Consider the following 24330-nt stretch of genomic DNA (forward strand, 5'->3'; position numbering starts at 1 on the left):
GATATTCAAGAAACTTTATACCACACAAAACAGGGCAGCTTTTTTGTTTCAGTTTAAAAGCAACACTGTACAAACAAAGCAAATTTGGAGAGTTATTGGGAACAAAGCTAAGGCACTAGAACTGCAGCAGGTAAAGAAAGAAAAAATCTACAACTCTTGGTGGAAAAACCTTCAGCCTCTCAAGGATACTGGTACTTGCATTTGCTGAAATAATTTACTAAATTAGAAGGAAAAAGATAGGTGAAGACGAACTTGATCATACCCCTGATTCTGCTTAAATTTAAAAAAAGATTATGTTGTCCTCAAACATAAAGATTGGCTTCGGTTACAGGATTTATTATTGAAACAATGTTTTAAAACATTTGGAGTTGATGAGAGCTGTTCCTCTTCTGAAATTAAAAAAAAATTATGCCACTTTTTCCCTTCTTTTTTTTGGCATGACATGCAGATTCAATGTTCAATGTTTCTTGATCTTCCCTGGATCCAAACAGGTGGCAGCTTTCCCATGTGTTCATTTTATCTTAATCATCACAACTTTATAAATACGGATGGTTGGCTCTGTTTCTGAATGGTGTCATTTAGAGGAAAGATGCAAGAGATGGCTACATCCACTATACCTTGACAAAGCTCTGCATAGAGTTTCCTAAAAAACCAAAAGGTGGAAAACAGTAATTAAAATTACACATTTAAAATACTGATTAAAGTCTCAAACACTGATCCAGAATAACTGCAATATTGACCCCGTCAACAAACTGATTTCACAAGGAGCACTATCTTACTGATTTTGATGCTGCTTAGAAGCTTCTACATTTCTTCCTGATAGCCTCAGCAGATGTAGATTTTATGTGTGGGGTTCTTTTGTGCCATAGGAATTAACCTCTCTCCAGAAGACAAGAATAGATCCCAACTGTTAAATCATTACTTCTGTGGTCCTGACTCGAGCACATTTATTTTTTGTTGTTTTATTTTTCACCACCTCATAAATAGCAGTTAGAGCCATAGAAACAGGACTACCCAATACCTGTCCTTGGAGGCCTCCGATGCCAGGGGCTCCAAGGAATCCAGTGTGCTGGACTTCTGCCAACAGGGCCCAAGTAAAGTTAGACACATTTGTATCTCTCCATCTTCATCCTGGCTTTTTTCAAAAGCCCTTTCCTTGCAGGGGAAGATTTAGATGCAAGGCAGTTGGACTTGATTATAGTGGTGTGGGTACAACACTGAGAGACCTGAAGGGCCAGGCTGGAGACCGACCATGCTGGAGAAGATCCAGCTATGTGGTCACTAAGAGTTGATACCACCTTGATGGCACATAATCAATCAATGAGCACTAAGAGGGTGTAGAATCCAGCAGAAACCTAGCTCACTGTCGAAGCTCCACAATTAGTCTTTTGGAGCCTTCCTGAAGCCAAACTTTCCAAGTTGGGAATAGCTGGGCTTGGAGACTGACAAAGGTGACAGCAAGAAAACTGATATTGGATTTCATCTTCCAAAGTCCTCTCTTCACTATTGGAGTGGGAAATCACAAAAATCCTATGGATGCTGGGATGTTGCAGCAATTAAAATTTGGGACAGCATTTTTTTAAATATTTTTTTTATTCTGCCTTTATTAGTTTTTATAAATAGTTTAAGGTGATGAACATACCTAATACTCTTTCCTCCTCCTATTTTCCCCACAACAACAATCCTGTGAAATGAGTTAGGCTGAGAGAGAGTGACTGGCCCAAAGTCACCCAGCCGGCTTTCATGCCTAAGGCGGGACTAGAACTCACGGTCTCCTGGTTTCTAGCCTGGTGCCTCAACCACTAGACCAAACTGGCTGCTATTATTATTAATAATAATAATAATATTCTTATTAACATTATTGTAAGAGACTCCACTGTTTATCTATAACCTAATTTTTTAAATTTGTTTTTGTTACACTGTGTTATTAATAAATTAATTCAGCTGCAAGGGACAATATCATGGTTGAGATCTGAGTTTACATAATTTCATTATGATTATTATTTATAATACATTAGCTGATCTAAATTAGGCTCAGAATAAAGTTTGTAGGGTTCCACTGAAAGATGAAAATTTTATCCTTTGATATTATTGTGTTGGAAGGAGCAGAAATTTCAGTCTCCCAATCAATCAAGCACTTGCAAGGATCTAAAATGAATGTCAACAACCGTCCCATAAACGGCATTAAACACATGCACAGGCAGCAGGTGGAGAGACAAGCTGGGCAGGGATCTAGGAATTCATCAAGACCCTTGTTCTTTATCACTGGGCCATTTGTTTTCATGATAGTCTTGCTGAAAATAGCATCTGGGGCTACTACAAACAGGCATGAAATGCAACTGTCTTTAGATACCAATTGAGCTTTTTGGCACAAAGGAGGGTTAGTGGTTGTTCATAGTCTCTTTCTTCCACTTTCCTTTTGTGACAGGGGAAGACAAGAACAACTTTCAATTAGTTTTCCAGTGAAGTAGGGGAAACTTGAGAAGAGAGTGATAAATAAAACCATATCACTGGGGGAGTCTTTTCTGAACTGATCCTTTTGCATTTCAGGGGATTACACTGGATTTCTCTTTCATCAGCACGCAACAGTTGTGGCCTCCTTTGAGCTTCTGCCTGCAAATACACCCAGCAGGAAAAGATTTAAAAGCAGATTCTGGAAGCAAAAGAAAGGCATCCATTCATACAGATGCCACAGATGGAGGTCATTTGCTGTCCAATAAGTCTTTATCCATATTTCTGTAAGTACCTCAAACTCAGCCAGCCTTGCACTCATTTTCCTCTACTCTAAGAAGCGATTCCAAGAACAATGGTAGAGTATTATTTTGTACATGTTCTTATTCAGAAGACACAAGCATCAATCTGACAGTGCAGTGCAGGAAAATATCTCTTTGGCACAACACCCTGAAAAGTAGCTATAGATCAGTCCTAGGACAAGATGAACCAGTAAATAAAAGGGCCCTTCCTACATTAACAGCTTATGACAGAGAGGTCCTTCCCATGTATTCCTTAGCCAAAGCTCTTCTGTTGCCCATTTTTCATAGCTATCGAGCATAATACAAGCATAAGAAAGCACAAAACATGTAGATCCCCTAAATTATTACTGTCTACCACATAGTTCCAATGTGATCTGATTTCCCCACCTTATCTTTTCCCTAGAAGAGAGGAAGGAGAGTTTAGGATAGTTCAGGCAGAGGGTTCTCCAGTTGGCCACCTCCTTTCTTGACGGCCTTATCTAGAATGAGCAGAAGCCACAACCAGGCCAATGGATCTTGCCTCCTCTAAGCCATCTCACAATATTCCCAACACAAAAATATTTTGGGGCATTGTAAGAATTTAGAATGGCATCTAGAGCCAACCAATCAGGGCTGTTTGGAGCACCAGGCAAGGAAAAAATAGATGTGTTAAGAGAGGGAGAAATATCCAAGGTAGGCATGAGTGGTAGGGCAGGCTGTAACACTGTGACCCTGGCAGTAGTGTAAGAATGCAACATTGATTGATGGCTTTCCAGAAAGGCCTGAAAACATGGCTTTGCCATCTGGCCTGAGGATCAGATAGTGGTGCAGAGTAATATAACAGTAAAATGGTTGTACTGTTCCTGAATTGATTGTGCTCTTCCACTGATTGTATTGTATGGTTTTTAAACTGTTTTAATTGTTTTTAACCTTTTTATGCTTGTATCGTTATTCTATTTTAGGGGGGGGGTTGGTATTGTTTATATTTGAATTTTGTAAGCAGCCCAGAGTCATGAATGTGAGATGGGCAACTATATAAATCAAATAAATAAAAAGCCAGCCTTGTGGGAAAGAAAGAAAAGCTGGCACCTATGGTCCACCTACCAAACGCCGGCTATGGACAGCTTTATCAGTTCAAAACAGTTTTACCAAACACTCCAAGGAAGACATTATGGCACCATTCACACATTCATGGGGAAGTTTAGAAGGATGCTTACTGGGCACATGCAGGAGCACCATTGACTTCAATTAGCCAAACCTTCATGTCTTCATCCACCATGAAATCAAAACCAAAGAGCTGGAAACTCTGATAATGAAGATGTTTGGTGCTGATAGCAGGTTCTATACACATAAGGCAGCTTCTGTGAATAGAATGAAACATCCCATCACTTAATTATTTTAAATTATGATCTGCCCAACATCTACAATACATTAAACTGAATTCTCAGGGTACTAGAAAGAAATGCCAAATACTGAGTATCTGTGATGGACTGGAATGGAGGAAGGGGGGTGAAAACGGTGCTCTCGCTCTGGAGACAAGCGGAGAAAGCTGGCGCATCCCTAAACATTCCAGAAGATAGTAGAGACTTGTGCATGGGAACTGCTGGTCAGTCTGAGAAGATTTCTGTAAACAGGTGCTGGCAAATAAACCTTGCTGATTGAACCTGCATGGTCTCCAGGAGTTCTTTGGGCTAGGCCTGACAGTATCTTTGCCTAAAATAACAGTTAAGGCATTGAGAAGGATTAGGTGGCACAATGTACTCACTGAATGGGTTCAGACATTGCATTAAATCTACAATGTAGTTTGTTTAGTTTTTACTCAATATGTTGTGTGAACAGTTAAGTATTTATGGCAGTTTTCCCCAACCCGTTTCCCAGGTGTTTTGGATTTCACTCCGTATAACTGTACTGGCCAAGGTGTTGGGAAATTACGGAAGTTGAGGTCCAGCATATCTGGAGCCCAACAAGTTGGATTTTAAATGATTTTGTTTTCAACACCTAAAATCTACCCTGTCCAAAATTAGGCAAAACTTTAACTTACAATGAAGCTGTCAATGGAGGGTTTTCTTTAGACAGACAGCTAAGGTAACCTAATTTCCCTTCTAGAATTGTCTAGAACTTGCTACAAACAAATTGAATTTTATTTTAGGAACTCAGAATTACATTTTTAAACTTCCTACTTTTAGCACAAACTTGCAAGCAGCATTCTGTGGCAGGGTGATGGACTTAGGATGATATAAGTCATCCTAATGATGCACATTAAAGTTTTTTTCCTGAAAGCAGGCTCAGTAGCTTTGTGCCTAATGAAAGCTTCTTTACAACTATAAACATAGAAAAGGCAGAAACATTAAGTAATGGAGGAAGAAATTGTTAGATATTCCTAGAGTTGTTTTTGGTTAGCAGGGACTGCTGATACTCTGTGTGTCAAGAAAGGGAGGGAGTGAAACAGCAGCTAAAGCCCCTGCATATATTAAATATCACTGTAAATAGAGAAAAACTCTGTGTGTGTGTGTCTGGAAAGTTCCTGTCCCTTTTCCCCACTCTCTGACACATTCACAATTCAAATTCCAAGGGAGACTTCACACAGCTATAGAGAGCACATGTGATGTCTTTGGCCATATAGTTCCTCCTAGCCTCTGCTCCCAGGCTGCTATAGTGCAGATAAAATATGAATAACAACAGTGCAAAGAATGCTGGGTTTTGCTTCCTGGAGGTAGGCTGGGATGAAAAATAAAAGACAAACATATTACCTTATTATATTTTTGACTTGCAGTAAGATTGTATTTTCCAAAGTAACGTTCAAAGCATTCATCAGATACCGATTAAACTCTTCAAAAAACATTTCATTCCCTTCTTCATATCTTCCATAGTTTTTAGAATATTCCTTCTGTATGCAGTGATTGGTCAAATGACAGGTTTTGTCCAGGAAATTAGCACTATTGTAAGGTTCCGAAGAGGTCCGTAAAACGCCTTCTCTATAGAGGTAGATACTATATTGGTGATCCACTAGGACCCAACTTCTAAAAGTTAGAAAGAAGACACATTATATAGGTTTTTTTAAAAAAAAATCAGGTATCAAGATTCCAAATCAGAAGAATCAGATTTAATAACAAGTATTCAATAATGTGCGGTAATTAAAGTGAATAAAAAATCAATATTTACATCAAACTAAAAAAAAAGGCAATAGAAATACACATATCCACTGCATTTGAGATGCTACTAAACAAATCTAAATTGACAGAAAATTAATGAGAAGCATCTTAGATGCAAAATATTTTTTAAAAAGGAAATTGTTACCTAATATCAAATTTGCGATGACCTGGTTCTAAGAGCATAGGCTTCTCCAGATATTTCTGAATCACGTGCACTTGTCCTTGATTATCTATAAAGTCCAGAAGTTCAGTAGCCTCCGAAGAAATAAGAATTCCTTCACCTAGACCAAAAAAAAACAGTTAAGAAGTTGGACAGGAGGATCACTAAAAAAAAAATATCAACACTTCTTCAACCCTAACAGTCTTAGAATTGTATCTCAAAATATGGAGCTTAATATTTTGGAGTTTAACCTATAACCTTGGATATGGAAGACAGCCATATAAGCCATCAAAAGAAATTCTATCAAGCTGTATATGAAGCACCACAACCATGGTTGCTGATATACAGACTCTATAGAATATGACCATAACAGGGTTAAACTTGGCAGCTTTTGTTCCGCAGTTGACTTCTCAGCCAAAAAGAAAGTAAGCATTTTGCATTTCAAGTATTTCCAGACATCACCAGCAATTTTCTAGGCCCCAGGTATAGTAGTAAAGCTTTGGCTGCAGTTACTGGGCCCCAAAAAGCAGGCTTGCTTAGTTCTTTTCTCACGCAGCTATCTTTCTCAGTGGAGTTATGGTCTCAACAGATCTGTAAGACATCAAGTCAAAGAAAGCTACTGCATAACATTTGACATCAGGGAAGGAAACCACTTTAAGCTGGCTTTAGTATCAGAGTCTTTTTCCAGATTCTGTTAATTTTCTCTATCAATTTTAATCAAATCTATGCCTGCCTCCCAGTACACAATTCTGGCTGACTTTGCATATCACATTATGTCATGATTTATTTTACCCATGGTTTATCAAATAAGCCACAATGGCTGAGTTTATGTATTCCAATAAGCCCAAAACTTTGACAAAATACAACAGTTGAGTTCACACCAACACACTAGGTTGTGGCTTAGCACACACCACACTGTGGCTTAGCACAAAGTACAAACCCACCATGGAGCCCAGGAGAAGGTGGCTTGATCAAAGCCAAGCAGTGATTGAATAGCAAAGTTGGAATTTGAGCAGGGGACCTTCTTTATTAATAAGCCAGTTTTTTAATACTCTATGGCTCCCTAGCTTCTCTTGGATAAATAAAAAGCTACACAAATAAAAGTAATGCATTTCAGAGTCTTTGCCAGAAGTTAACCTTTGGCTCCTGCTGAAGATTTGGCTATCCACACGTTTCCTTCTCCACTCTCTTTCCTCTTCTGATAGGATGACAAGAAGACTTCCCTTTCATCTGTTCTTGAGTTGTGTATCAGGTGATGAAGCCCATTCTCTGCTGGAGCTACTGGTGTCTTCAAATTGGTTGGATAAATCACATAGGATTCTGGAAACCATGTGCAAGACTCCACCAATTCAGGACTTGTCTTGATTAGTCTACAGAGAAAGAGAGGGAGATCTTAGCTGGTCTTCTTGATTGTAAGCTGTAGACCTCTTAGAAGACATATTGTATTTAAACATCTTTCACATTACCAGCAAGTGTCTCCAACACATTTGGATCAATCCAATCATTTCTGTTTTCCAGAACACAATGTGGAAATGTATAATTCAGTGACCCTATTTCACAATGCATGTTATTTCCAAAACTATAGGGAAACTATTTTTGGAAACATTCCTATGATGGAAATAATGCATTCTCTACTTGATTTTTGAAGAACTGGGTGAGAAACGTATAACAAATCTGACAGCAATAATCTCTGCACCTGTAAATGTATTTCTTGAAGAAGTTTATAAAGATGTGACAGACAAAAATATGGAAGAATTTATGGACAGACAGGATGAAGAGGTGATACAAATCTTAGCTGATGGAGAAATATTGAAAAATAAAGAAATGGAGGATTATAAGATAGAGATGACAGGATGGAAATACAAATGACAAATCAAGACATGAAAAAGGACCTGGACAAGGACTTATTTTTGGATTTACAAAAGGTTTCTAAAACCTTGAAAAAGTATTTGAGATGGGAGAAAGAAAGTATGCATGGAGATTCAATTTTACAACAGCAGCTTGATGAACTAAAGAATACAGTTGTTAGAAGCAAAAGAAAGGAATTTAAAGTTGACTTGTTTGACCAGGGTTAAAATATGGAATATTTTTATAAAATTCTGGAAACCCTTTATGGACTTTTTGCCGACATTTGGACAGAAATGACAACAATTTTTGGATTGTGAATGGAGTGGGGGGCAATAGGAAAAAGTGAACCATGTATGTAATTTCATAGGGGGTGGGGAACTATTAATTTGCCTGTACTTGTTGCAAGGAAGATTGGGAGTAACTTCTTTAAATATTCTTTTTTTCTATCTCTCTTCTTTTTTGCACTTTTTGTTTCTTTTTTTCTATTCTTTTCTTTCTGATTTCAGTTTGTATTATCTTTTAGCATTGCAAAACTCTAATAAAAAGTATTTTTTTAAAAAAACTTCCCAGACAGCATCAAAACTATAGTTCTAATTTACTTGGAGAACACCAAATACTCTACAAATAATTGGCTGGGGAAGACTGGTTTGGGAGCAAATTTACCAACAGTTTAAACAGAAAGATACTGTTGTGCCAGTTAAAATTTCTAATAACCAAAGGGCAAGCTTGCTATATATTTTGCAAGATTCTTAAATGAATCTTAAAAGACAATAAAACTTTGGCAAAACCCACAAGCATTTTATTTTATGTTTCAAGAAAGGTCAGAGATTTTAGAAATGCCAACCTGAACTTAATGAATTTCATACCCTTAAGGCTTATTAGTATATGTAAATCAACAGAGCATAAAGGTCAGACATAATCCAAATGTGTATTATCCATTAAAACAAGCCCTCTAGCACTCCTTTTCATTGAATGAGAGTGGACTGTCATGTAATTTTCAGCCAAGCAGCACAATTCTGAGAGAACCATGAAGTAATGCCTCTGGTCATATTATTTATTGATACATTTTTTTAAAAAAAGATACTTGGCGTTTCATAGCCTTAATAGTTGAAAGAAGGCTCTACCTTCAGGGAAAGTATTTGTTTTGCTACTATTAGGGAAAATGAAGAGAAGGTAGTAAATTACATTCAAAACTCATTCCACGTCCCCAAGACCTGTGCCCTGAAAATAATGATTGAGCATCCGTATCTGAAAATGAGGCAATGCCCTCTGAAGTCATAAGCCAGCAGGAAACATTCTGGATTTGAAATCAATTGACTGTCGGTGGCAGCGCTGAGAAGGTTACCTAGAGGGGTAATTCCAAGGGATTTGCTCCAAAAAGGCGAAGAGACATTTAAATAAAGCTAACTATGTACATAGTTAGTTGTTTCAGATTTATCCCCTCTTCAGATTTATCCCCTCAGTACATTTCTGATTCTGAAACTGTAGGTTGCTTGGATTGAGAAAGCTTCTTTACCGTTTTACACATTATCTGTATATGGGAACTGTAATGCTCTGATTCAGTAGCTAAGTCTTATTATTACAAGTTAATAGAAAATATGCAGCCCAACAGCAAGCACAAATGAGTTGCACTCCTGAGATCCAACCAACGTCCACAACCCTTTTACTAAGATGGGGGACACAACACTCAATTAATTTTGTCTATATTTATTTATTTATTTATTTATTTATTTAATTTAATTTAATTTAATTTAATTTAATAGACTTGTCCCCGCCCATCTCCCAACAACGGGTGACTCTGGGCGGCTTACAACAAACTAAAATCAGAAATACAATTAAAAGTTATAAAAACCAGACATTACAAAGATAAAAAGGCTAAAAAATCCAAGAGGCCGATAGGGGCCACACCAGGCCGCTAAGGGGCCAGCCAACCCCATTTCTGCTGAATGGTTATGCACTAAGACCCACAATCTCTTTATTTCTACAGATAAGAAACATATCATCTTTTGCCACTCATCTGTATTCACCTTTTTTTTGTTTTTTTCTTCTTTTTGTTTGATAAACATTTGGAATGCAAATGCTCTTTGCCACACCTAAAACGGTTGCAGTTATTAACCAGAAACAAGCTGAGCATTGCTCCTGAGTATGTTGATGCAGAAGCAACTTCAGAAAATTGACAAAAGGCGGCAAGAATCTCACCGTAACATATAAACAAGCAAGCAAAAATATCTTACCTCACTAAAGAAGCTTTTCGACAAAGTTTATCAGCTCCTCTGTAGTAGTTCACCAACTGTGTAAGTCCAGGTTCATGACCTATAAAAAGGGAAGTAGAATTTTTATATCCATGTTGTTTGCATTCTGGAAATGTTTTTTTTTTAAATTAGACAAACATTTATACGGATAACACCACTATTAATCTCCACTTTTTTAAAAACAAAAAAGGAGTTGTTCACTGCCACATTTTAAGTATCAGCAACTCTGCTTATATATAAGTCTTGTACATTTTTGATTTAAATACAGTAAGCCCAAACTGTAGCTATCCCAGCACTTTTGGTCAGCAAGAGGAGGAGTCTGCTGCACCAGATGTTAAGAGAAGCATTAGAATAATAATGTAACATAAACTAAGAGAAATAGTTAATGAGCAAATAAAATCTTGAGGGATACAAAATTTCAGAGGAACCTGCCCAGCCAAATAATCTTGCTAGCACATAAAATTAAAATAGGGAGCAGAGAGAAAATGTAATGAGAGAGGGGGAAATACATGTATTCCCACCTCAACACCTTTTTATTTTTTTTTTCTGAAAAATTAGAAACATTAAAATTTTTGAACAGATATTTTCTTTTAGAATAATGACTGCAGAAAGACAAGATTTCTGTATACTTCTCTCCTTAATTCCCCTCCTCCATATTTTCTATTAACTTGTAATAATAAGACTTAGCTACTGAATCAGAGCATTACAGTTCCCATATACAGATAATGTGTAAAATGGTAAAGAAGCTTTCTCAGTGCAAGCAACCTACAGTTTCAGAAATGTACTGAGGGGATAAATCTGAAGTCTCAAAAGAAACTAAAACTGACTACAACAGTAATAAATCAGAAAATGCGATTCAACACAGGTAGTCCCCAGGTTAAGAATGCCCAGTTTATGAACGAGACATAGTTAAGAATGGAATCTATTGTAGCAAAATTTGTGTTAAATACAGAATGGTTTGAGTTAATTACACAATACTACTTATACAGTATTATATAATAATACTGTTCCAGCTTACAAACAAATTTGACTTAAGGACAGACCTTGGGAACGGAACTCAAACTGGGGACTACCTGTATGTAATACGTAAAAACAACCCCTTTATGCAGAAGGTTTTCTGATTTTTCGTGTTTTCTTAATTTTTTTCTAAAAAATGTGAATATATGAAAAGTCTAAGACCAGAATATATAATTTTGGTTTTATTATCTTGATGGTTTCTTCTCTCTTTATTTTTGCCAATTTATCAGACGGCCAAAATTAAGAGATCCTGGGTTTCCAGAGTTAGACTTCCATTTTGTAAGAAAATTTTAAACATTTATAGTAATTTCAGTTGGTAAGAGTAATTATTATTTCTCTAAACCTCACCTAAAACACAGAGACGCTAGAGCCTGGTGCTCTTCAGGATACACCATATTCCTGCCACAGAGCTTTTATTTTGTTTTGCTTAATCTTAATCAATTCTGATGAATTGAAATCTCAGAAGCAGAGACTTGGATTTGTCAATTAAGACAGGGAAAACCACAACCACTGATCTTTTTCTTAAATTAAGGCAGAAGAAATAAATCATTGCAGCCTAAATATTTTGCTTGTCATTCAAAAATCCCTAAAATATTGTTTTTCTTCTTCAAGTTTATGTCTTCTAAGTTTTCACTTCCTGGAGGTTTTAAGTCCATTTTTACAGCGGTAGAGCCCCCTGCTTTCTTTTTAAAAGACAGTCTTACCTATTCTACAAGCCAATCTCCCCCTCCCTCCCATAAATGTCTCTCATATCCACTACATAAAGATATCATGCAGCATTAATACTCCTTGTTGGGAACTGGGCATGAGTGAATGAATGTTATGTGTGGAACACCCCAAAGTATCAATCTCTATCTAACTGTGTATCCAGACCCAGACAAAGTGCATCATCATCTGAGCCCTTAATCAGAGACTAGTAAAACCAGTGCCATTTCTGAAAGGTGGACACGAACAGAGGCATCCATAGATAACTACAATTGTATACAAAATGATGATATCCATGCAGCGATGTCAGGATACAATCTCCATCCTTTTGTACTTGTGTTTCAACGCTGGAGACAAGTATGTAAGTCATAAGGTTTGAATCATGACCTCATAATGCAACCCTGTCACTTGCTCTCCGCCTATGATGCTGATGGGCTGAAAGCTTCTGCTAATGCAATCCATTAGTCTTTTAAACGGACCTCTCTCACTGCTGACTCATGTTACTTAATCCACAATCATAATTGTTTCGGTCTCAATTCTTCTGACTAGCTGCTCGGATTTGCTTTTCATAATTTCATTACTTTGCCACACCTTCTCCAGTTTACTAAGATTTTTCTTTAAGTTTTCATAAGGGATAAAAAAAGCATTTCTTTTCTTGATATGCCAAAACCATTCTGGCCAGCTTTTCCAACCTGGCAATCTCCTGATATGTAGGACCGCTTTCACAAATTTGCAGCCAGCTTGGCCTCACAAAAGCTTGTGGCCTCACCACTTGTTAGACTTAGCTACGCTGGCTAGGAATTCTGGGAACTGCAATCCTAAGACATGTGGAGCAACACACTGGGTTGGGTGGTGGTAAAGGATCAGTATTATGGCTGGGTAGGGCTCTGGATTTGAGGACACAAAGCTGCTGTGGAGCACGTGCAGCACAAAGCGTCTGTTGGCAACTCCGCAAAGCAGCCATGTCTTCTGCCAGGATGACGAGCTCCCCACCGCCTCCACAGCTGTGGTGTGATCCCAGGAAAAGGCATGTTTGGTTTAAGGTGTTGCAAAACATGCTATGTTCATGTATTTCTGCTCAAAACCCAGAAATTGCATGCATTATATAAAAGTTTTAATTATGAAAATCATTAAGTATTGTGCCTATGCCAATCCCTTCTTATCCATTAAGCAAGATTAATCAAAACAGTTTCCTCCCAAATAAAAAAAAACCTAGATCAGAAGTAGCAAAGACAACCTGAACCAGAAGTCACTGCCCATAAATGTTTCTTCAGCATCAGGCAGCCTGCTAATTGCTTCACTAGTGAGGGATTCAAGTCCATTATCCTCAAGTTTTTTTTTTAATGTAGAGGCAGAACTTGGGAAAAGACAAAACTGTTACCAGGCACAGGATAACACTCAGCAAAAGCCTTGTAGTAGCACAGACTAACTAGTTCCTTGCAAATGGGGCTGCTGTATTTAAAAGAAAAATCAAACCATTTCCTAATAACAATGTCTGTCTGACAGACAGACAGACAGCCTAGGTATCTCCAGCCTAGCTATCATTAACAATAAATAGATACCTGTCAGAAAAAAAGGAATTGTTTTTATTGCCAGAGACTAACATGAATACCCTTCCTGGCCCAGAAATTATAGTAGTTCCAGTTTCAGCCACAGAGACATAGGACTGTAAGATATCGGGTGTCTGACAAAGGAGCCACACAAAAATTTACACCATCATAACTGATTTGTAGCATAAATGTTCCACAAGATTTCACCTACTGTTGCAAAGGTGATTAATTATTTGGTAATTTCAGCTGGTTTTACTCATGTATAGTAAATACCTCCTTTAAATAAGCATATTTTCTTTAAATTAAATTTTTCATTGTAGCATCTTACTTTGCTTACTCATACACTCCCAACACTGAATAATGGCCTTCAGCACAAAAAAGCCCCATACCCTGTTACACAGACAGAATGTTTATGACATTATACAGCCTGCCATTTGCTGGAACAACTGTCCTATTCTAAATTAAACAACTGCCAGCATCACTTAGCAGCCTATTTCAACCTGATATCCTCCAGATATTGGACTATAATTGCTCTGATTTCCAGGCAACATACTGGCTGGGGGAGACAGAGAGGCTGACTTCTTGGTGGTAGAATCTAATCCATTACCAGTCTACTTCATTCCAACTTCAAAAATAGGAGCAAATGTAATGTTTACCCCTTTTGAAATCATGGCTAAGATTTGCAGCAGGTGCAAATCACAGAGTAGATACTCCTGGGGAAGGGGCACCTGCAAGAGAATAGAGCAATGCAGAAGTCTCACATGGGCACAATATCCCTAGGCAGTTTCCATGATTCTGCCCCTTCTTTTAATAGATGGATCATAGCAGTGTTTCTCAACCTTAACTTTAAGATGTGTGGACTTCATGCTGGCTGGGGAATTCTGGGAATTGAAGTCCACACATCTTAAAGTTGCCAAGGGTGAGAAACACTGGATCATAGGGTCTTATTTGGTTTGCATAAGTAGGGTCCAATTAAATATAAAAATTTAATAACAGCTGCAATGTTATGTCCACACAGCCAGGTCTGTTCTGAATAGATATTTTCTGTTTACTAGAACACTCAAAGAGGAATTGTTCTTTGGGCAACGAACCCAAGGGTTCCAGAGAAGTCCTATTGTAGTGTTAAACTGCTCTAAACACACTCCACAAGAATAGTGTTTGGAAAGCAAGAGGTATGTCTATATGGAATAGAAATTTGTAAGTTGCATGAAAATAGTTGGTTATATCTTTTTAACCCCAATGTAATGAATAATTTTTCATGGACTAAAGGTGAAAAACAGTTCTAGAGATCTGTTAGTCCTTGAGGTACGACCAATCTCTTTGTTGCTTTAAAGCAGGACTCTGGGTGTGATTTATTTCTTTTATACTGGTTCTTGCAATACTTTGCATTTTGTAGGATGGTTTGCTTTCTCCTCTACTTTTTTCTACAGCTTTAAAAACTTGAGCTCCTCTACCCTCCTTATTATTACAGGCTAAAATAGGTTAGTCTTAAGTTACATCTTAAGTGTACAAAGCACTGTTACATTTTTTAATTTTAGTCTTACTCCAAAGAAGAAGAACTGGAAGAAACTTCAGAAATTATCCTGTTCAATTCCCTGCAATGTAAAAAAATCTAGTATTACAGCATCCATGATCATCCAACCCTTGCTTAAAAGGGTTTAACAAGACAAATCCATCATCTTCAGAAATAGCAGAAGCTGTTTGGCAATGGAACTGACTATCTGGACTTTTTTCTATATATTTAGTCAAAAATCCTTTTTAAAATCCTCCAGATCCCATCCTCTGGAGCATGCTTTCCCAAGCTGGTGCTCTCGAGATGTTTTGAGGCACAGGTACGTCATTATCAGTGAGCAAGAATGGAGTTGTAGTTCATTCACAGATTAGGAGGACACAAACTTGGGGTAGTCTGGAGGAGCAAAAAAGGACAGATTTGCTCTAGTGTTTAATTGATGCTATTGAACTATGCTATTATTTTGAGTTATAATGTCCTTAGCTAAACATACTCACAGGACTTAGTTTTCCTGTTCCAGTCATTCAGGTCATTTTCCACATTCAGCAAGTCACACCATTGTAGAATTGAAAGAAGCCATTTAGGCCCTCAGGTCCAATCTTCTCCATGCCTCCATGCAAGAATCCAAATTAAAGCATCTCTGAGAGACAGCTGTCCAACCTCTACACACATTCAGTGGAGGGGAGCCCAGCTCCTCTCTTAGTAACTGCCCTTATTTCTTGTATTATCTATTTTAATTTGTATATAAATAAACCCTATACTTTATTTATATTTATTTACAGTGCTTAGAAGCTACACCAATCAACTGACTTATCTTCAATTATGTATGGAGACTAAAAACCAATGGGACCTCCAGGTTAATGATGCATATAAATGTAAAGATGCAGCCTCTTTCAAGCTGAACCCAATTCCTTGTGCCTACGTGCGATAACCAAATCATCTTCTTGGCAACAGTGGTTTGCCACTGCCTTGTGGGGTGGATGGTTTTGGTGACTTCAGTCTGCTCTATAGCCCTAGAATTCTCTAGAGCAATGTTTGTCAACCTTGGCAACTTGAAGATGTATGGACTTCAACTCCCAGAATTCCCCAGCCAGTACTCGCTGGGCAATTCTGGGAATTGAAGTCCACATATCTTAAAGTTGCCAAGGTTGAGAAACACAGCTCTAAAGGTGTCCCACCCAGGTTCTAACCAGACTCAGTCCTGTCCAGCCAAGGCCACTCAAGTGCCTAGGACAGCTCTTTAAACCTCTCCTTCTGATGTCAGTGAAACCTGAATGCATTTAACAGTAGCTGGAATGATTGTTGTGACTGTCTAACATCACAATAACATAAGCAGCCCCTATACAGAAGCAAGCTATTCTTCTTTGCTTTTGAAAGCTTAACACAGGTTCCATGAACAGCACTTTAAAAGAGCCCACTTGAAGAAAATAAGACCAATACTCTAAATTACAGCAAGAGAAAATTTGCAGGATCCATTTTCTTCCACTGACATGTGGACCAGTGCCATGTAAGTGAACCAATAACTTTTAACAATTCGATTCAAAGTTTTATGGCATACTGACTGAGAATTCAGGGAGCTGGAGTGGAGGATGCCAAGTTAAATAAATCTGCTGCTTATTTTTTTAAAAAATAACTGCTTTTTGATTGAATAATTGTTAGTATTTCTCAAAGATTTCCCCAGCATGGAAAAAACATTCCCCAATTCACTTGAATAAAAATCACTATAAAAATCCACTATAAAATTTTCATAACACTGGCCCCAGTCACAGTCCAACAGAGGCACGTAGCACATTACTACATGCATCTCCTCAAAGCTAAATCCCACTTGAGATTCCTGCAGCTTACTCCCAAGTGAATGAGGACTTCAGTCTTTGAGTAAACATACAAAAATCATTGGGTCTGTGACTCTCAACAGTTCATGGAAATTGGAAATGCTTATGCCCAGAGTTTTTCCCCCTTTCCTTACATCATGAATCATTTCAACAAATATATCCAGTCTTTAAAATTCAGAACTCATAGAGAACCCAGTCTGTAGGCCAGTGCTTCTTAACCTTGGTAGCTTGAAGATGTGTGAATTTCAACTCCCAGAATTCCCCATGCTGGCTGGGGGATTCTGGGAGTTGAAGTCCACACATCTTCAAGATGCCAAGGTTGAGAAACACTGCTGTAGGCCATTTAAATATACCCTGCACCCAGTTCAAACCAACTTGAAATAAAAGGCAGAGAGTTGGATGCCTGACCCTTGACACAACCATGCTCAATAGTTCGCTACTGGTGAACAACATAAAATATTATGGCAAAAGGAAAAAAGCATTTTCTTTTCAGTGCCAAAAGGAGTCAGCAAAGGTTAAATAGATGACCAGCATCCTAATCATGGCTAGACAGAATGCAGAGGACTTGCACTTAAATTGGAAAAAAATCACTAACATACAGACTTAAATACAGCATCAAATATTAGGAAAGCTGTAGAAACTATATTAGTATAATTTTATTTTCATTTCAGATATAGGTTTTCCTGGATAGTAAACATATTATTAAAAAATAAAAAGATCAATTAGAATGCTAACTTAACAGATGATTCTGCCCCGGTTAAAACAAGAAATGCAAAAAATTATCTCAGTACCTGTATTATTTCCTTGCAATACTTTCTGACCCAAACAGATACACCACCACCCTTTTCGCAACCTGGCATCCAGCTAGTCTCAGCGGCTTGCTAAGGGCAAAATCACTCCCGTGTTGCAGCAGACAACACCCCGTTTCCAACATCTGCAGACCCGGGTCTGGCACACGTTCCCCACCGCCGCCCTCTCGCCAGCACTTCCAAACTTCAGCCGCCGCCTACAGATCGGCGGGTCTCGGAGGCGGATCGGCCAGGACCCCCTTCTTCCCGGAGAGCTCCGCAGAAGGGTCGCGCTCGGGCTTTGCGTCCCCCACCGGTCGCGCGCGGCTTGCTTACCCAGTCTCCCGAAGGGCAGCCTGTTTCTCTCGCCCAACATGAGGTTGAACCTGGGATTGTCTCTCTTGAGTCTCTTCCATTGTCCGGTGGAGAGCAGGATTTTAGAGACTTCAGCATAGACGCTGCTGTTCTCATCTCGCACCACAAACGTGTACATCTTAAACTGTAGGGCTATCCTTATAAAAAAGCCACCGGCCACTTGGAAGACCGAGCTGGAAGCCCCTAATTAAAAAGGCATAAATCCCACCCATTCACGCAAGCCGACGCCTCTCGGCCGGCTTCAGGAGCAATGCAACCCGGCATCGCAGGAGGAGGAGAAGGAGGAGGAGGAGGAGGAGGAGGAGGCGCTCCTTTGCAGCTGGCGCTGGGACGCGTCGCGGGCTGCCGCCTGCTCCGGGCGGGAGAAAGGGTCGCTCGGCCCGATTCCTCCGTGAGCCGCGCCAGAAGGAACCTGCTGGGCGAGCGCGGCCTCAGAGCGGAGGCTGCTCGCATGAACTCGCAGGCACTTCCTGCAGCGCTGCCTGCATGCCGACGACGCGGCGGCTCAGCATCCAGAAGCGGCGGCCGGCGCGCAACGGCCCCCGTCGAATTCCTCCAGCTGCCCCGTCATCCGGCGGGCGCTGACAAGCCCAAACTTTCGGCCCCGTTCGCTGCAGGCGGGCAACCGCCTCTCTGCCGGGCTCCCGCGCGTCTTCGGGGCCGGAGGCTCGCCCACTGCCATGCCGACTCCTCCCCGGCGGGGCCAGCGCCGCTGAGCGCAGAAAGAGGCGGATCCAGCGGGGACCGAGTCTCGGCGGCGGCGGCCTCGCAACGTAGAAAGCACAGGCGAGCTGCGCCCCCTGGCCGCGCCGCCCCCTTAGTGCACCGGCGGCTTTGCGCGCGGTCGATTCGGAGCCTATCCAGTTTCAGGGAGGATGGCAGGCTGGTTTTCACGAGAAATACTTACGATCTGTTTTGCAGCCAATAACGCGGAGCAGGAGGCTCTAGTTTTTGCTGCCCGGCCCGTCACACCCTCCATTCAGGCGAAGGAGGGGAACCTCCACGAGCCGAGGGAACCTTGCAGCGGTCTGGCCCTGACCATCGGCTCCTTCGGGTCCTCGTAAAAAAGAGCAAAGACCCGTCTGGCCCAGCGTCGCTGCGTTTCGAACAGGGTTGGTGGGGAGCGGAGCAAAGGAGGCGCTTCAGCGGGCGCTTGGGGTGCAGGGAAACGGCACGGGGAGCGCCCTTCCTCCTCCTCCATCCCGCTACAGCACTGGGTGTGGCCTGCGGGAACCGGGTCCGCGCTCCCCTCCCTCTGCCAGCCTGCGGGACCCTGGGAGTCACGTTGAGGCATAACTGGAAGCGCACCCCCGGGTCTCCCCCCGGATGTTAGGAAGAGAGGAGGCGAGGCAACCCGTAAAGCTCAGCCGCAGAGAGACTTCAGGGGCGGGCGCCTTCACGCCGTCCGCTGTATCGTGCACGCGCGGGTGGGCGCCAGCTGCCGGGACGGCTTTAAAGGGTGTTAGGCAAATAGAAGGCTAGCTTGGCTGCAAGGCACTGCCGGCCATAGGCATTTCGGGGGGAGGCTGTGTGACGTGTGCTTTTTTGTCCCCGGAAAATGTACCATTTCAATGTGTTTCAAGCTGCCGAAGATGACCGCGTGATTTTCAACTTTTTTCAGGAATAAAAAATTGATATGCTAAGCCTCTGATAGGCTTTAATGCAGCTAACGTAATTAAAAAAAAATAAATGAGGAAAGAGAACAGGGCTAAATTTTTAAAAATCTGCCCCCACCTTCTCCGGTGACGTCATATCACTGCCACTGCCTTTTGGGGTCTTTGGCAGTTGAGAGAGAGAGATTGATTTTGATTGATTACATGCCATCAAGTTGGGGCTGACTCTGAATACCCACATAAAGGCTTCTTCAAGACAGAGAGAGAGATCAAAGGCAGTGTATCTGTCAGTAAGAATTTCAGGGTACCAACGGTGGGGAAGGGGGCCTGTTGGTGGGCTTCCTTGGTGGCTGCTGTAGGAATATAGCGCTGGACTAAAGAAGCATTTGGTCTGACCTAGCAGGGCTCTCCTAGGTTTTTAAAAATTGAAGATGCTTGTTATACGCAAAAGAAAAAGGAAGGAAGCCCACACGAATGATGCATCTCTTACGTGCTAAGCAAAACTAGTTTTACATATTCATGTTATGTTATCCAATTAAATTAGTAATATTTAAATTATTTTACTTAAACATGGAAAATGAAACAAGTGTATGGAATCCAAATTCCCTGATAGGGGACTCTTGATGGTAAAAAGTTTCTTCAAATATAGAAAGAGTTGAGTTCCTCAGCCCATGATATACAAAGAACAGGAGTTTCCCACCTTGTAGTATCCTTGCCTACATGAAAGTGTGCAATATTGATTTCTGTTGTCCCCTGCTAGTTTCTAAACCATTGGTATAGAGTTCAAAAGCTTAAAGTTTTTAACCAGCATTTTGCCTGTTGTTCAGGCATGGATGCAGGATTTCTCCTGCTGAACTTCAGATACAATATGGAGCAATCTACACACCAGGCCATGACTATATGATTCAAAGCTTATTGCCTCTTTTTCTCTATTCCTTTTTGGGGGAGGGATTTTAATAGTAAACACAGGGTTATTTCTACCACAGTTGTGACTGACTGATCATTTAGGCTTTGGAAATTCACCACATCTCATCTTCTCAGGGCTCCTATTACTAGTAAATAAGCCTGTGTAAATTATTTATTAAAGCTGACCTCTCACGTTGCACATATCAATGAAAAGTGCATGCTCAGAACTTACCAGAACCCACCTTAAGTAGCAAAGGAAATTATTGTCTCGCTCTTTTTCTCTGTTGCAAGCATCTCCCTTGAGCTGGTGTCTATCTGAATGGTTCCTTGAAAAGGAAGACCACATGAGTTGTCATTTTTACCTTTTATGATGAAAAGAGAATTACGAAGTGAATTCATGGTTCAGCAGTCTATGAGTCTTTGTATTTTCAGGCTGATTTGAAACCTTATTTTTAAGTGTCCTCATAGATCAAGAAAATGGAATATATCCATTCAGAGGAAACTGCCTGATACTGGATCAGAATATTTATCTATCTAGTCCAGTTTTGTCAACTCTAACTGACAAGACCTCTCCAGGTTTTCAAGCTTCACATCACTTGTTGTCTGATCTTTAGAAACTGTCCTAGAGATATCAGGGACTGAACTAAGACTTTCTGTTTGCAAAGTATGTGTTCAACCACGGAGCTTTGGTCTATCTCCTGACTTCCACCCTGATAGTCATCTGAACTTATTGCTCTTTGGGCAAGGAAGAAAGCAGCTTTTAGAATCTCTTTGTCTTTTTCTTATACTCCAGTTCCTTTTCCTCCTTCTTTTCCTCCCTTGCTCCAAGTTTATTTCATTTTCTTTCCAGGCCATGCTTTCTAATTAATGGACTGTGAGACTGGAAAATTGTTTATGCTCCAAAGAATGGCACACGGGAAGAAGATGGCAAAGACTGGTAAAGTAGAGAATTGGTAGGATATGTATATGGATAGGGACCAGATTGTTAGTTAAGAAATGCTTGATTTATCTAAGAACAGCTTTTTGACTGGAAGTGTAACATATGCTTACTCAAATGCATGTATCTGTTCAGAAATCAGTTCCGCTGGGTTCAGTAAGATTTATCCCCATGTAGGATTGCAGCTTCATTGGTCTGAGCTGGGCATCTCCCTGATAGCTGGAGCTACTTCCAAGATGGAAAAGTAACATTAGAAGGGGAGATGGTAGGTCTATAAAAGTGGGGAAACTGCTAGATGTATCATCTTGTAGGGAACTTTGGGGGAAGTCTGGTATTAGGAGGGCGAAGAATTTAGGCCTGGAAATGGAGAGAGTCTGCTTTAATTTCTGAAAATTGCCTACACTCCATTTGCACTGAGGTAGTAGATGAAATGCATAAATAACTAAAATAAACATGCAGCTTTTCCCCTGGGTCCATTGGAATTTCTTGATATGTATAGTTAGACTATATTATATTATAATGTTTGGCAAATGAAGAATATTTGAGATGATCCTAGGAAATATTTGCCAACTCTTGTGATAAGCAATATTAAAAGCACTTTTTCTGCAAAACACGTCAGAAGATGTGCTATTGAAGAGATACCTTTCTCAGCTCTCTAATTTTCAAAAATGTTTATGATTTTATGGATAGCTTGTTAACTAGAGTATAGTAAATAGCACTGCATGTTTTATTATTCTATTTATGATGTTCGTGTGTGAGTGATGTTGCTTATGTAGCCAAAACAATGCTACCCACTCACAGTGTCTGTAGTGCAAAAGCAATTCATTACTGGGTTTCCTTTTTTAAAAGAGATTTTTGAGATTATTTGATGTACAGCATTATCAACTTTTAACACTCATTGCTATTACCAATTTAGCTAATTAGGTTTGTTTTGAATGGCTTTTCAATAGATTTTTGTACAGCTTGGATTTAACAGTCCTTATGAAAATTTCTCCTCAGCCACAATGTCACCATGGTTGAGAGAAATGCCAGTAGCGTCAGACAAAGAATGAGGATGTTTAAAATTTAGAGCTGACTAAAATTGAGATATCTGTGGGGATCTGATACATAGACTTGCTTCTATTATGGTCTTTTGTAAGAGCTTGCCTCTGAAATATCCTTCCAAATTTTATAATTTGATGTATCATAATATTTAAGTGTTTTTACTTAATAAATATAGCTCAGATAATTGTGTCTCTTATTTCCAAAACAGAAGCAATAGAATGCTTCTCCCTGTATGACATCAGTGCTATTGTTTATACCAAATCCACGCAGAGAATTATTTTGCCCATGATTGCTCAACTTTACAATTTAATAATAGCAATTGAGCAGAGAGAAATTACCCATGAAGCTTTTGCTGATTTAGAGACAACTGCAGAAGAATTAGCCAAAGCTACTGAAGAACTCAGCTGTCTTGCTAGAAGGTAATTTTTATTTTAAAATATAAGCTCTTTAATTGTGAAATTTGGGCTCAGCCTAACCACCAAGTAATTTGTATATTATAGGAAGGAAATGTAGGTTTGCAACTCAAAAGGGAGCTGCGCAGAATGATGCTATACGTGGCACGTGTGCGTGACCTCACAGACAGTTTGTTTACAGTACCAGCACCCATGAACTGAGCTGAGTGCCACATCTTTTGTTTCATTCTAGACTGGCCGAAGCATCTGGTGATGAGGTCCTTGAGAGGGAGGTGGTGCCAGCAGCTCAAGCTCTCCTGATATCAGGGAAGAACATCCTTCTTGATGTTCAGAAGCTTCTCATTCAACCTGATGCTTGCAGTTCTATAGAGGAACTGGCTGTCTCTGCAAAAAGGATTCTTGTGGGAACCATAAAAGTACATAAAATTTATTACTATCTGTTGGAGCATAGTTTTGCATGTTTGGCATAGCAGCTAGTCAGGGATGTACAGAGCATTTATGAAAGCTTGTTGTTAAAGTAAGGTCTTCCTTGCCTTCTATCCAGTTGCTTCTGAAGCTTTTGATAGAAAGAAAAAAAAGAACATTACTGATTTCTGCTGTACTGTTTACTCTCTTTGCCTTATGTCCCTGAATGGGTATTTAAGCCATCCCCCAGATACATAAAGGCTGCCAAATGTTCAACTATCTGTGTGCCTTTAAGGATGGCTAGATCTGTAGCAATTTAGAAATGATGATACGGTAGTGTTCTGCCAGTACATTCCACACCAAGAAGAAGACAAATAAATAATCTCTTCCTATGACTTATGCCTAGCTTCTACCAAAAGACATAAGCAGAAAATGCTTGGCTATCAACTGATATTTGTCAGATCCAAAAGAGCATTATCTCAGGGACCTCATTCTGTTACCTCAACTTGAGAGGGGAGTTATGGAGTAGAAAGAGAATCTATGGGGTCATTTTAAACCTAATCATAGCAATAATTATCTCCATGCAACAAAGATATTTACTCGGTAATTGTTGAAAATCCAAAATTCCTGCCAAAAACGTAACCTCAGAACCCAGTTGAGAAGTTGACAACTCATTGTACGTATGTCATGCAGTAACTGTACTGATCTAATGATCTCCATTGGAATGTGTGCATATGGACTGCACACATACTTTCCTGAAGTGGCAATGCAGCCATGTCTTTATTAGTAGCAGTAGTAGTTGTAGAGAGTAAGGAAGATGACCTTGATGGAGCTATGCAAGATCTGTTGCCAGGGTGATGGGGGGATGAAACATATTTTAAGTCCACAATGGAGATTATATTTGGACATGGCTCAGACCCCTCCTTAATTTGCTGAAGCATAAAAAGGAGGAAGAGGTGCAGCACAATCAGACTTGCAAGATTCTGTTATTATAGCTGATCTCAATAAAAGTAGTTTTAGACTTCTTGTGGAACTGATTTCTTGGTCTGGTTTACTTAGTGGGGTTGATAGTACAGTGGTACCTCTACTTA

The 24330-nt window shown here is 39.9% G+C and overlaps 2 protein-coding genes across 2 annotated transcripts in view; one reads left to right on the forward strand and one right to left on the reverse strand.

Annotated features, from left to right (window-relative positions):
- On the reverse strand, window positions 1-18626 carry TTL (tubulin tyrosine ligase). Its single transcript, XM_007426619.4, has 7 exons — window positions 17883-18626; window positions 10127-10205; window positions 7182-7414; window positions 6030-6165; window positions 5483-5752; window positions 3950-4093; window positions 1-643 (listed from the first exon to the last, which is right to left on the reverse strand). The coding sequence occupies exons 1-7, from the start codon at window positions 18037-18039 to the stop codon at window positions 529-531; spliced, it is 1134 nt and encodes a 377-aa protein (XP_007426681.1). The 5' UTR covers window positions 18040-18626; the 3' UTR covers window positions 1-528.
- The window catches only part of LOC148217168 (uncharacterized), a 24270-nt gene continuing 18541 nt past the window's right edge, over window positions 18602-24330 (forward strand). Inside the window, 3 exon segments of the mRNA XM_088148364.1 lie at window positions 18602-18701; window positions 22630-22840; window positions 23067-23250. Of these exon segments, the coding sequence (XP_088004490.1) occupies window positions 18602-18701; window positions 22630-22840; window positions 23067-23250 (495 nt within the window).

The sequence above is a fragment of the Python bivittatus genome, unplaced genomic scaffold (genome assembly GCF_059951505.1).
Source record: "Python bivittatus isolate LINGU-HERP-01145 unplaced genomic scaffold, Pbiv_v1 ctg000020_np1212, whole genome shotgun sequence".
Lineage (NCBI taxonomy): Eukaryota > Metazoa > Chordata > Lepidosauria > Squamata > Pythonidae > Python > Python bivittatus.

Bases quoted from the DNA above. Each gene is read 5' to 3' on its own strand.
- TTL (XM_007426619.4), bottom strand. From the start codon at position 18,039: ATGTACACGTTTGTGGTGCGAGATGAGAACAGCAGCGTCTATGCTGAA. The intron at 5,753-6,029 runs GTAACAATTTCC...TCTAACTTTTAG, and splicing joins CATCGCAAATTTGATATTAG to AAGTTGGGTCCTAGTGGATC. The intron at 4,094-5,482 runs GTAATATGTTTG...TTCTATTCACAG, and splicing joins CAAGTCAAAAATATAATAAG to AAGCTGCCTTATGTGTATAG.